At 42.6% G+C, this 14,317-nt stretch overlaps 1 protein-coding gene across 1 annotated transcript in view; it reads left to right on the forward strand.

Annotated features, from left to right (window-relative positions):
- The window catches only part of LOC122806122 (protein FAM98A-like), a 561,878-nt gene that overhangs the window by 430,895 nt on the left and 116,666 nt on the right, over nucleotides 1-14,317 (forward strand). The window contains exon 8 of the mRNA XM_044076360.1: nucleotides 1,871-2,038. Within this exon, the coding sequence (XP_043932295.1) occupies nucleotides 1,871-2,038 (168 nt within the window). The remainder of the gene's footprint in view (nucleotides 1-1,870; nucleotides 2,039-14,317) is intronic.

Genomic DNA, 14,317 nt, shown 5'->3' on the forward strand with positions numbered 1-14,317 from the left:
GCTACATGGTCCTGTGTACATACTTTTACAAGTATTGCAAACTGGATTCTTTTTCTAGGTCTTAGTAAAGCTTTGCTAGCATCATTCTCCAGGGCCTCCGGGATCGGTATATATTTGTAGTTGGGAAATAAAGTAGTCTTGAGCTTCTCTCTTCTTTGTCTTATTGTTATTATTGATGGTTTGATTCAGGATTTATGTACTCTTCTCTCCTTGCATGGGCAAGAAAGTCCTGAAGAAAACTTCAGTTTTCCTTTCTTGGAATTAACCGGTCAGCATTCAGAGTTTAAGGAGTTAGGAGAAGCCAGAGCTTTTTAAAGCTGGGCTGTTGGCATTTCCTATGCAGAAAACCACCTACATTACCTAAGGGCTACTGTAGCAGTGAGGAATTCTAATCTCTACAGTTATAGGTAAGTGCAACTTACACAACCGTACTCTTTTTTGCACCTTACCTTATGTCAAAGCTAATTTCCCATCCATATTAAGATTTTGTTTTCTTAATACATTTTATTTGGTCTCCAAATCCACTTGAGGATCTTGCCACCAAGCTTAATATGCTCTAATTGTATAGCTGTCACACCCAAATGTACATATGAAGAAGTACATACCTGAAATTGTATTGCTGCCATAGGGCCAAAGTTGTGTCTGAAGTTCGTCTTTAGGGCAGCTCACTTGCCCGCTAAACAAACAATAATTAAATAAATTAATTTAAATAGAGTGGGCAGTTTTAAAGCTATTAATGGAACTTGAGTTAGGCTATACTGCAACCAGCAGGATTATTGCAGTGTGCTGATCTTTATCACCTGTTTACTGTTTTTTTTTAATACATAGGCAGCCAAATAAATATCTGTTGTGTGCATGGATTTTACTAGTAGCCTATACAATATTTTTCTCATGTTCTGGAAGACTGAGATTACTGGAGTTTGGTGTTTTACCAAGTGGTGAGTTGTGTACCATTTTATGCAGTAGTACACTAAATATGCTTGAGCAGATAGAGATTCTGTATATTTGTTGCATGCCTGTCCCATGGAATCATGATGAATAATTTTAAAATTGACTTCTGTACAAGGATATATTTTATTATTATTATTATTAAATGTATAGCCCTAAATCCCCTACTGGTTCGTTAATTTCCCCAAACTCTACCATCCTGGGAAGACAGGAGAGTGAGGAGAGAGTGAAGAGGGATTATAGCGGTCATTCACTGCAGGGTAGGAGACCTATGGAATGCTGCAACCCCCCCCCACACACACACACACACTCCATTCGCATGCACAGATGTGGCCTGCAACTGTGGTGGAATGATTGCTGTTCTGTGCCTTTTTTGTGAGCACAGTCCTGTACAAGTCTACCCGTCCTATACCTTGTGAAAGAGCTAGAATGTTTTAGCCTTCTCCATGTGATACATTTGCAGAAAGACTCTAACACCTTCCACAGAATGACATTAGCTGCTCACTTCCATTCCTCCATCCTGGATCCTCATGCTCCAAGGCCACTATTCAAATTTGAATCTCTGCTGGTTGAAGTATAGCTATGGCCAAAACCATATACCACAGAGCTGGCACATTTAGTACTCCTGTAGCTACAGTGTTACAGCACTCATTCAACTCTTTTATTTGAAAAATGTTACTTAAATAAGTGGTTATATGGATCTTCTCAGTTTTTAGTAAGGATCCTGTGATGTATAATGTGTGTGTGTATTTGTGTGTTTAATACTGACATATAAACTTGAATAATGTAAACTGAAGTTAGTGAAGACCATGCTGAAGAGATTATAATGATGCTTTTACCTGTTCTGTTAAGTGTGGTGTTTACTGTTAGTTTTATTTTTGGTGAGTATGTCAGAAGTTCAGAATTCTCCTTTGTTTTTCAGAAACAGACTAATCATATGGTAGAGACATTTGAACCTCTGAGACGGACACTCTCCTCTGAATCGCATGTGACACTTGCACATCTCCTAGCAGCTAGGGAGGATGTAGCTTCAGTTTTCAATGCAATCAGCAAGACATCTGAAGAGAAAAATATCTGTGCTGTAAAGAAGGTGAGTAATTGAGCTGTTGGTTTGGTGTCAGACAATGGAGAACTGGAAACACAAACATGCTCTGTGGTTTCAGTTCTGATATACAGCTTTTAAAAGAGTAATCTGCAAGAAATTAACATGAATTCATGTGGGTGCAGCTGAGGAAGTTGGTCATCCTTGTGATTATACATGTGTATGTGTTGGAAAGTATTAAAATATATAGTTTTGTTAGATGAACGAGTGGTGGTGGTGTGCACCCAAAGGTACACTTCAACAGTAGATACTCAGTAACCTTGCATTTGCTTGCTTTGTGCAACTTCAGACATAGCCTGCAATTTAAATGTTCGTGTTTCATTTTTTTCCTCAGCTAAGCAACTGTTCAGCAAATTGCACATCTAAAATACTATACTAATCTTCATCAGTGTTATTTCTTTAACCAGCCACTAAGTTTGAATTGTAAGAACCAGAAGTGAAGATTCTTTGCAACATAGTTTTGGTTTACATACAAGACTTTATACCTGTAAACATCCATAGTTATTTTCTTGTTGCAGCATTCCTTACAGAGGTTATATATGCATGTCTTATAAATCATGCGAGTGCTGCCCATCTCCTGTTTGGAGACCACCGTTGGTGCTTTTTGTCATGCTGCTCTGTGTCTCAACACAACTGCTTGATAGGTCCCTAGGTTTATACTTGGTTAGTGATCACCAGGGTTTTTACAAGCCTAGCCATCCAGCCCAGTTTTGTCCACAAGTTCCTTGGACACCTACATGGTGGGGTATGATAGCAAAGAGGTAGCTAAGGGTTATGGCGGTATGTTAGTTCGGGATTAATTTACTTACTGTCAACCTCTGTCAGAGACATGGGGCCAGAGTGAGGGTGAATTTATTATTTACAATCCAATGATCAAGGTTTCTTTTGAATAGGGTCAGGAATTAATTCTACTTCATGTAGATGGGGAGCTTATTCCATAGTGCAGGGATCCTTTGAGACACACAGTCTCTTCAGCATGTTCTATTCATGTCACAAGGAAAGTTCAGGTCTTAGGTCTAGTGTTTCTGCTGTTTGTTTTGTAGATGTGCAACAGATCCATCAGGACTGGATCTGAGGATGCCTTATATGCTAGGCATAGATCACTTCTCAGTAGCCTGTAGGAGACTGACTACGGAGATTGGGCCTTAAAACAATTTTTGTAGGGCAAGGTATTCATAGCCATGTTTCTCTTGGTGAGGAACCTTTGAAGGGCATTCATATTGTTGCAAGTGCCTTGTTCGGTACATGACATATGGGTCACTGGACTCAATGAAAGGTCTGACTAGAGTGTGCTATAACTTCCTTTGACCTAGATGCAGTGTCCTTGTTTGAGTTGTGCAACATAGAATGATTTTCCCATGGAAGTGGGTGTGCATCAGTGCAAAGCTCTGAGCCAACTGCTGCTCATACTGGTCATGGACTATATTAGCAAACAGATCGGAGGGGCAGATCAACAAAGTTGCTGTTTGTAGGCTGTATAGCATTACGGGCAACTCTCAGCAAGAACTTCAGCAAAGGATAACAGAAATGAATGGAATGCAAAGCTAAAGGCAAATGAAATGAAACTGAGTACAGATAAGACAGATGTCATGACAACAAATGGAGAAAATCAGAAGAAGCAGAGAATTGAGATACACGAGAAAATCGTGTAACAGGTTTACAGCTTCAGGTATCTGGGAGGGGTGGTTACTATCTTGCCTAAGTGGTCAAAGGCCAGATGTTCTTCATGTTTTGCTGTTGCAGTCATCACATTTGGGTTATCTGCCTGCAGGTAGCCCTCAGCCGGCCTGAATACCAGAGTCTTCGGATTTCTGCGTCAGATGCTGTCGCTTCTTCCATGATGTCAGGTCATCAGGGGTAGAAAACATGCATTCAACGCCATTACATCAGTCTTTCTTGCCGTGCGGTGCCAGAAGCAGAAGCAGTTCACAAGTGCCGGTCGGCCGACTCCTGAAATTTTCATTTTCGAGTTTCAGACTTGAAGTCTTCAAAAAGATAAGTACCCCATTGGGTTTCCTTTTTTCTTGTTCTAACTGATGTCAGAAAAAAATTAACAATTGTCTTGCCTGTGGAAAGCAAATACCTCATAGAGATTTTCATTCTTACTGCGTCACGTGTTTAGACCCAGACCACAACGTCCCTTGTTCAGCACCCGAACTGTTCGTCGTCGGGCGTAGCTAAATACTTTTGTTCATGATCTCTATACTCTGAAATGGCTTTGTTAAGCCATCTGACTATTGATCTTCCAAAAAAACGCAAGGATAAAGACAGAGACAGACCGCATAGGTCCAAAACGGCCGATGACGCTTCCATTAAGTTAGTTGCCAGTCCGCTGGTACTCAGTGAGGCACTTTTGCAGCCCCTGATACCTGCTACTACAGATTTGCAGGCCTCTACTGAGACCCATTCGGAGTCCGGTATGCCGCGAGATGCTTCTTCAACTATGGAACCTGCGGATGTCTCTATCTTGGATGGATCCGGAGCCGCTGTGCAGGCACCGGCTTCTGAGGATGTATTCAGGCCTACCGATTTTCATTTTAAACCGACGACTTTGTTTCAAGCTAAGAATACCGAATTCCTCAGGCCTCCTTGCACTACACCTAGAAAACCGACGACCAACCCGCATTCTCAGGCCCATATGCAACAAATAATTAGAATGGCTGAAGACCTTATTACCTTAATTAGGGGAAACCAGCCTTCCCCCTCTAAAAGACCTAGAACTGATTTTCCTTCTGATTCTTTTGATCAGGAATCTGATATCTCTGTTCCTTCTGACAAGGATTTACCCTTATCTACTTATGAGGATTTTGATGCAGAGGATTCCATTCCCTCTGCTTCCCCTCCAGAAGATTTTTCTTTTGGTGAAACCTTGAATACCCTTATTGAGCATTTCTGCTGGGAAAGCCAGGACTATTCTGAGTCCAAAAAGAGCTCCTGCCTCAACTGGAGATTGTAGATGATGTTTTCTTGGAATGCAGCCTTACCCCAGACACTTTGCCTCCAGCTCCTAGGAAACCGGATAGGTACTACAGAGTACCTGACTCTCACAAATTCCTCTTCAAGAATCCTACTGCGGATCCAGAGACCATTTCCTCAAGGACCAAAAGGCATTAAGGATACTACTGCCAAAAATCCTACCCCTTCTGATAGGGACTCTAGAGCTTTAGACAGATGGGGTAAGAAGGTATACACTTCTGCTACTTTGGCCATTAGGGCTGTAAATTGCCAGCTTCATATGTTAAAGTATCAGCAGCATGTTATGGGACTACTTAAACAGAAAATTATGTTGATTACTGACAGGCCTGAACACACAGATTTGCAAGAGTTAATGCATTCTGCTGAACAAGTTGGTAAACATACTTTGCAATGTGGTTTTGATGCTTTAGAAGAATCTTGCAGGGCTGCTGTCACTGGGTCTGTACTTAGAAGGCATGCTTGGCTTAAGGAACAAAACTTGCCAGATCATGTTAAAGCTAAATTACTGGATGCACCCTTAAAGCATGACTGTCTTTTTGGCAACAAAGCAGAAGAAGTCCTCAAAAGGATGGAAGAAAAAGCAAAATCAATGCAAACTGTTAAAGATTTCTTACCAGTACAGCCTCCCAGATTCAGCAGGCATTGGCATTCAAAGAACTGGTCTTTTCCAGTCCCTTCCAGGCCTTCTCAGTCCAAACCCAGGAGCAGCAGACCACCGAGACCTCAGTCTTAGGCTATGCACAGATCTAGGCAGTGGGGGGCTCCCACTTCCAAAGCAGAGAGTAGTAAGCCACTCCCCTATGGAAAAATGGCACAGTGACTTAGCCTTAACTCTTCCAAGCCCTGTTCAACTACTTGCTCCCTTTGGAGGAAAGCTTGCCCTGCATGCAAAAAACTGGGAACTCATTACCCAGGACAAATGGGTTTTAAGCATAGTTTCCCTAGGATGCAGATTCCACTTCCACTTGCTCCCAACCCCAAATGGATGGCCAGACCTCCCCCCAAATCAGTGGGCGGAGGCCCAAAAATAAGTGCTCGCTCTCTCTCCTTGGTATCGGGCTATTCAACCTGTCCCAGCAGAACAAAGGAGGCAATGTGTTTATTCAAGACTGTTCCTGGTTCCCAGAAAAAAAAACTCCTGGTGTCCTATCCTGGACCTGTCTATTCTCAACACCTTTCTGGTGGTTCCAAAATTCAAAATGCTAACTCTTCAACAGCTTCTTCCTATGCTAGCCAAGGATGCCTGGCTGGCAACCCTAGACTTAAAAGAAGCTTACCTGCACATCCCAATAAGGGAATCCTGCAGACAATACCTACGTTTCAGGGCGGGCTCCATGCACCATCAGTTCTCTGCACTTTCCTTTGGCTTATCTGCTGCGCCCAGGGTATTCACAAAGTGCCTAGCTCCAGCCATTGCATTTTGCAGGCAGAGAAATATTCAGATTTACCCATACTTGGACGATTGCCTGATTCAGGCAGAAAGTCAGGACTTGCTATTACAACACCTGGCATTTGTAAAGAGACTTCTAACCTCACTGGGGTTCACCATCAATGAGAAGAAATCACACTTAGTACCCTGCCAACAGATTGTATTCCTGGGAGCTAGCTTGAACACAACTTCCCAGATGGCATTCCTCACTCCAGAGGAACATTGGCAACCTACATCAACCTACTGGGCACAAAAACCCAGCTATCTGATAGGAAAATCCTGCAAGCCCTGGGGTTCATGGTCTCTTGCATTCTGTTAATGCCATATGCAAGGCTGCATATGAGGAAACTTCAATGGTATCTAAAAAGTATATGATGTCAACATTCTCAGGACCTGGAAACAATGATTCCCATCATTCCTTGTCTAAGGGCAGAGTTCCTTTGGTGGGCAGAGGCCTGCTACCACAACAAGGGACTCCCTTTCACTCTACCCCCTGCTGCCCAAACCCTAACAACAAATGCATCAGACTATGCATGGGGGGCTCACATGGCAGGGCAGTGCATTCAGGGCAAATGGAACCCAAAACAGATGCACCTTCATATCAATCAAAAAGAAATGCTAGCTGTATAGAATGCTCTGACAGCCTTCGAAGACCTTATTTTTCCAGGACAACTATTGGTAAAGACAGACAACACTACAGTTATGTGATACATAAACAAGCAGGGGGGAACTCATTCCTACCCACTCTGAAGACTATCCATGGCTCTGTGGATCACAGCCTTGAGCTACCAAGTGAACCTGGTTACCCTCCCTCAAGCCCCTTGACTTCTCTTGGGTCTACCTTTCCTTCTTGTTTGGCATATATTATATCATGTGTGTTTGCTTTTTGTTCGGGGTGTACCATACCATGTTATTGCTTCCTGTTGTGGGGGCACCTGACATCTGGGGCAAGAAAAACTGATGTAATGGCGTCGGTTGCATGTTTTATACCCCTGACGACCTGACATCATGGAAGAAGCAACAGCATCTGACACAGAAATCTGAAGACTCTGGTATTTAGGCCAGTGAGGGCTACCTGCAGGCAGATAACCCAAATGTGATGACTGCAACAGTGAATACACTCGAACATCTACATTTATGGTAAGTGTGCTCAACTATACTTTTGCTGTTTATATAAGTTCCCAGATCCCTAACTATTGGGTTAACTCTTTAAGGGTGTTTAATTAGCTTGGGTGGAAGATTTCCCACACATTCTGCACAGACCTCCAAAGACTGCCACTTATTGTGTGATATATGACTAGGATGAATAAAACTCAGCCCCCAGCACAGACACACATCCGTTCCATAGAGGTGATCATTTTAGACTGATATCAGTACTCCTACTGACAATCTAGCTCTATGACTGTTTAACTTTTATCAGACAGCAACCATAGTAAGTCATTTGTATCCATAGTTAACCTATATAACCCATTGATTGCATTCACTTTATTGACTTAGTATGCCCTTTTGGTCTGATTGTGATTTAAACAAATTGCCATAGTAAAGTACCCCTAGTTCTTTCAGGCAAATGCACAGTAGTCCTTAAAAGCCAGACTAATGACTGTTTAACTTGGTTACAATGGCAAGGTACATCATTTTCATAAGCAGACAGCCCTCTTACCCAGCACTTATAGCCACTTCTACTAAACACGACCTTGATCACTTCAGATGTCTGAATTACTAATTACTATAGCACTCTTATCTTCCTCATTACCTAGAGGAAAACAGTTTTTGTACTTACTTTTCTCACTTGCTTAGAGAAAAACAGCTCTTGTACTCACTTTCCTCACTTATCTAGAGGAAAACCCTGCAACTCTCTTTTTGCGTGGTCTTGCGCACAGAGCAGTGTCGGGCAGCGCCGGTTAGCTGGGGTATACTATTCTCGGTCCCACAAAGTCTGCACTGTAAATTTTCCCTTAGAACTAGGCAAGCCTCATCTCAAGTGCTTCAGATCAGCTGCTGTTATTGCAGCATTTGCAAAACAGAAATCAGCACTTGTCCTAATCTCCTAGACAGCGCTATTATTCTCCAAATTTCCTAGACAGCACTATTATAATATAGCATAAGACCCTCGATCGTCCGCAGGGCTTAAGTTCAATTTACTCTTCAAAGCATGTCCAGAGGTCAGCTTCAGGTGTACTCTCCAATTCATCTGGTGGAAAATATAAAGGTCCTACCTAACACCATAATCTTGGGTGATTTCAACTACCCTGGTATAGACTGGGCGAACTACCAATGTTCCAACTCCTATGCTCAGCGATTCATAGAATTTATAAATTCAAATGCCCTTGAACAACTTGTATGTTCCCCCACTAGAGGGGACAACATATAGGATTTAATCATCACAAATATGGGCGCCCATTGTACCACACCCATTATCACCCCCTCCTTGGTCAGATCCGACCACAAACTGATAACCCTGGACATCCTTACTCCTCCACCTCCCCCAATCAAAGAAACCATAGTCAAAAACCTTTCCAAAGCAAACTTCAAACTACTTGCATCCGAAGTGGAAAGCTTCACTATTCCCTTGCAGAAGGATAATGATGTCCAGGATGCGGAATCCTACACCAAGGCACTCTATATGCATCTTCAGGATTGCATGGACCATGGTATCCCAAATAAAACCAAGACTCCTTCCTCAAGCAAGAAAAAAACAGTCTGGTGGACCCCAGCCATAAGCAAACTTTACAATAAAAGGAGGAGACTTATACAAAAAAAGGCCAAATCTCAAGTAGAAAAATCATCCCTGATCAGCATTAGTAAGAAATTGAGGGTCCTCATCAAGTCAACTAAAGCTAAGTTTGAAAAGAAAGTTGCCAAGGATAACCGTAAGGCCTTCTATGGCTTCATCAAAAACCTAAATGGCAATGCTCAGGTCTGTTCTGAGCTAGTACAAAATGGAACAAAATACACTGACCCTTCTGACATTGCCAACATCTTGGCTGACAGGTTCAGTGCAAATCCCCCCCCCCACCACCACCTATAGGGCCTATTACCATTCTAGGGGATTGTGTACGTCCAATTATTACTGATACGTTGGTTAACAAGGCTCTATCTAAAGCTAAAAACACTGCCTCCATGGGACCAGATGGTGTCCCAGGCTGTGTCATACGCGAGCTCCAAAAGGAATTAACCCTGCATCTTAATACCCTGTTCAGTCTCAGCCTCTCCACAGGATATGTGCCCATAGAATGGCGCACGGCAATGGTGGTCCCGCTACACAAGGGTGGGGCCACAACTGACCCTGGGAACTACTGACCAATAAGCCTGACCAGTCTGATCTGTAAGGCTATGGAGCGAATCATTATGGAACTCATAAATGGAAAGATCGGGAACCTCCAGTCACTGGACCCCACACAGTTCGGCTTTGTCAAGGGCAGATCATGCCTCCTGAACCTGGTGGATTTCTTTGAGACAGTTACTCAGGCTATAGATAAGGGAAAGGAGGTACACACAGCTTACCTTGACCTTGCTAAAGCATTTGACACCATTCCCCATTCAGGTATTATTGATAAGCTCACCAGCCTGGGCATAAACCCTTATGTCACAAGATGGATCGCAAATTGGCTCTCAGACAGATCCCATAAAGTAAGATTAGCGGAATCTATGTCCGAATCCAGACCAGTAACGAGTGGTGTGCCTCAGGGCTCTGTCCTGGGGCCCCTCCTGTTTGGCATATACTTCTCAGAAGTACAGGCAAGCACGGAAGGGCTGTGGCTGACTAAGTTTGTGGATGACTGCAAACTGGGTGCTATAATAGAGTCTCCGGCCGACATGGAGATCCTCCAGAAGGGCCTAAATGAGACTGATGCATGGTGTCAAAGTCATGGTCTCAAGCTAAATGCAAAAAAATTCGTAGTAATCCCCTTTGTAAAAAACAATGTACCCGCAAACTACAACATAGGAGGTAATCCCCTGAAATCTGAAGAAGAAATAAGGGATCTAGGGACCCAAGTAGATAGTCAGCTTTCTTTTGATAACCATGTTGCCAAAGTGGTTAGAAAATCCTTCTATGTGACCCATCTGATCACGAAAGGGTTCGCATCAAGATCTAAGGATGTAATGGTGCCCCTCTACTCTTCCCTCATCAGACCCATTATTGAGTACAATGCACCAATTGGAATGTACCTGGCTAGACATCTCCAGCAGCTGGAGAGGCCACAGAGGTACCTAACCAAGAGGATTACTGGCCTCAAACAGTTGCCCTATGCAGCACGATTGAAAAAGCTGAGACTGTTCTCTGTTGCATACCACTTTCTCAGAGGCGATCTCTGTCTAACGTACAGAGCCATGTCCAGCCCAGAATTGCTGAACATGCTCCATCTTAGCAAAACCAAATCTACTCGAACTACACGCTCTAGGGATATAAACCTCAACACAACAATGAATAGAACATGCTGGAGGGATAGATTCCCTTCACAGAGACTTCCCTTACTATGGAACAGGGTCCCGATCTACATAAGACAGAGCCCCTCACTATCACTCTTCAAGAGGAACCTTGATGAGTGGATGGGTAACAGAAAGTTCACACCGGGGATCACACCAACAGCACTACAAGATAGAGGCCAAGGGTACTAGCTGCTAGTACAAGGGTCTAGGGAACTACTAAAGGGGCGGTGAATACTGCACAAGGTGGCTGGGCTAATATATGCCTTCGGGCAGATAGCCTAGTACCAACCTATGAACCTATTATGATAAAAATGTAACATTAATGTGTCATGAGCTTTTCACACATACACAGTAAATATTTCAGCTTGCTCCACACAAATGTACACTAGTTCTGCAAAGCCAAATTAGTCACTATTTAATCTGAATCAATGGATGAACCAACTGCAACAAGTAGCTCAGTCACTTACTTGTACCAGACATCCCTGTTCTGTGTGTGTAGATCCATTCTGTGGGGAAGCTTGTGGTAATTGCCTCTGGCCATTTCCAAAAGAAGGGACAACCATGGCTGCCTGGGCCAGAATGGAGTGACCACAATGGTCTTGGCGTATTCCTTCTGAAATTTCAGAAGTATCCTGGGTATTACTGGAAAGACCTAACAGGGACATTTCTGTCCAAAGAAAAGGCATATGTGTTCCACGCCTTCATGCATGGAGTCCTGGAACAGAATTTTGCCAGTGTATTGTTCAGTTAGGAAACAAAGAGGTCTACTTGAGTATCTGCCCACAAATGGATCACATCTTGGAAGACCCCTCCCCCCCAGATCTAGTTTCCAAACATGAGGGTCCGCCCTGGTCCTGCTCGGTTTTGTCTGCCCTACAGTTTTGCTCTGATAGAATGTAGGATGCCTGTAGAGTGAGATTGTGCTCTGAAGATATATCCCATGCTAACAATGAATAGTCTGCAAAAGGGGTACAACATAGATCTCCACCTTGCTTGTTGGTGTACCATATCACTGTGGTATTGTCTGTAACCACTTGAAGAGGTCCATGGGACCAAAGATGATTTACAGAATTGAGTGCCTTGATTAGGACAAGCATCTCTCCTTGATGTTTGTGTTTGCATCTCTCCTTGGTGTCTCACATTCCCTGTACTTTTCTCTTTCCTAAAAATGCTCCCCAAGCAAAGTCTGAAGCCTCTGTGGTGAGTGACTGCTTTGGAGCAGGGTGGGAGAAGGGGAGACCCTGATTTAAGGATATCTGTTGCCTCCACTGCATGATTTCTCTTCTGACAAACTCTGGTACTGGGATCTGAGAAGGTAAAGGGTTTTAATGCTGGAACCAAAGAGATTTCAAATAACACGGTATCTTTCTCATTTGGAGCCTTGTCTGGGGTATCTTGAGAATCGTAGATGCCACAAGACTCAAAATTCTGAGGCATTTCCTCACAGTGATTGAAGTCCGAGTGGAAAACCTTAGAGACAAATGAAAATAAAAATCTATTATTTCCCATGAGAGTAAATCTCTTTGAACTGAGGTGTCTAGTTGACATCCCAGAATACACTCCTGTGTGGAGTCAAGTAAGACTTCTGAATTTTCTCTTAGAATGCCAGCTTGTTCAAGAGAGCTCTCACCAAAGAGAGAGAGAGAGATTACTGACATCTTGTAAAAGATTCTGCAAAGAAAAGCAAGTCATCCAAATATGGAAAAATTGTGAATACAGTGTAATCTGCAGTGACCTATAACTGGAGCTAGATCCTTTGTGAACTCACTTGGTGCAGTGAACAGTTGAAGGGTAAGGCAGAGAACAGATAATGTGATCCAGACATACAAACCCTTCAGAATGCCTGGTCTGAATGAATAGGAATGCACTGATACGCATCTTTTAGTCTAGTGTTACCAGGAAACTTGAAAGAGGAAGAAGAGGCAACAGGTTGTGAAGTGACATAATTTTGAATTTGAGCACCATCACAAACAGGTTTAGGAAAGAAAAATCCAGAACTGGCCTCTAAGCTAGGAATATCCTTGAATAAAACCCCTTCCCCACTTGGGAAGGAGGAGTTTGTTCTTTCATTCCTTGGGACAGCATGTGATAAAGAACAGGTGGAAACAAAACACTCTAATTTGCAGGATAGAGTGACCCACTGGAAATGAAGGATTTCCTCCCACGCCATCTGTAACCGTGATGAATGATTTTGAGAACCCATATGTCTGAAACAATCTGTTGCAAAAGAGAAATGGAGCTTCAGATTTTCTGGAAGAGAAAGAGGACCATGGTGGGAGGGGGTCACAAAGTCTATTAAATACTCATTCAGGCTTGCTGGAGTACCCTTGTTTTTTTTCTGAGGTTTGATACGTCTTTTTGGAACCTCCTTTCCACTTCTTAAATGTTTGTTTACCTGAATTCTGTTTTTTGCCCAAAGTGAATGAGAACAAAGAAAATCTCTTGGACAGTTTGGAAAAGGATGGCTGAAAGTCTTAAGAGTCCCTGGATCGGCTTTCCCCTTTTTATCACACTTTTAATCACTTCTACAGCAGAGGGGTCAAACAGTAAATCTGTATCCATGGGTAAATTTAAAGTATAATGTTTAACATCATCTTGAAGGTTCTAAGAATGCAATCAAGCAAATCGCCTTAAAACTGTACAAGTGGCCATTGCCCTGGAAGAAGTATCAAAAGAGTAATAAATATACACGATGCAAGCAATAAGTGGTGACCTTTGTAGTAGAAGAAACTAAGTTATTTAAAGCAGTTTTTTCTTCACAAGAAGAAACTGGAGGTAAAACGTTCCTCATACTTTCACAATGAGTCAGAATAAACTTTAACATACAAGCCTGAAAATTAAAAAATTTTAAATTCAAAGATCCAGAAGTATGCACTTTTTTCCCATGCCTATCAATAATTTTCCCATTCATAGTAGAAAGAGTGGGAAAGACTGAAGAACTTGTCTGCCTTTTTGAGAACAGCTGTCTATCAGGAAAACTGCAGGCAGTAAAACAGACCTCCTCTAAAGCAGACAGGACAGGAGGAATGGGTGTAGGTTCTGGAAGATCCTTCTGTAGCAACTCGTAGTATTTTTGAAGGATTGAGAAACCTCAGTGTTCTCCCACTGAAAACACTGGGACATTCTAGCAAATGTCTCAGAGAACCCCCCATAGGGAGAATCAGAAAGTGAGATTTCTCTTTTTGAATCAGATATCCTGAGGACAAAATCCTGAGTCCATCCTTGCATCTTCCTGTTCAGATTCAGAACCTAGAATCTCATCAGGAAAGGGGGCATCCATTTTTCTTTTACCAGAAACTATTCTACAAGAAAGATCAATAGCCTGAGTCAAACCATGAACTAGTCCATGTGAACTACCCCTTTCCAAAGAAATGTTGAGGAGGAGTAGATACATGCTTGGTTTTCTGATTTTTTTTTTTACATGAAAAATT

The sequence above is a fragment of the Protopterus annectens genome, chromosome 7.part0 (assembly GCF_019279795.1).
Source record: "Protopterus annectens isolate FY-2018-M chromosome 7.part0, PAN1.0, whole genome shotgun sequence".
NCBI lineage: Eukaryota > Metazoa > Chordata > Ceratodontiformes > Protopteridae > Protopterus > Protopterus annectens.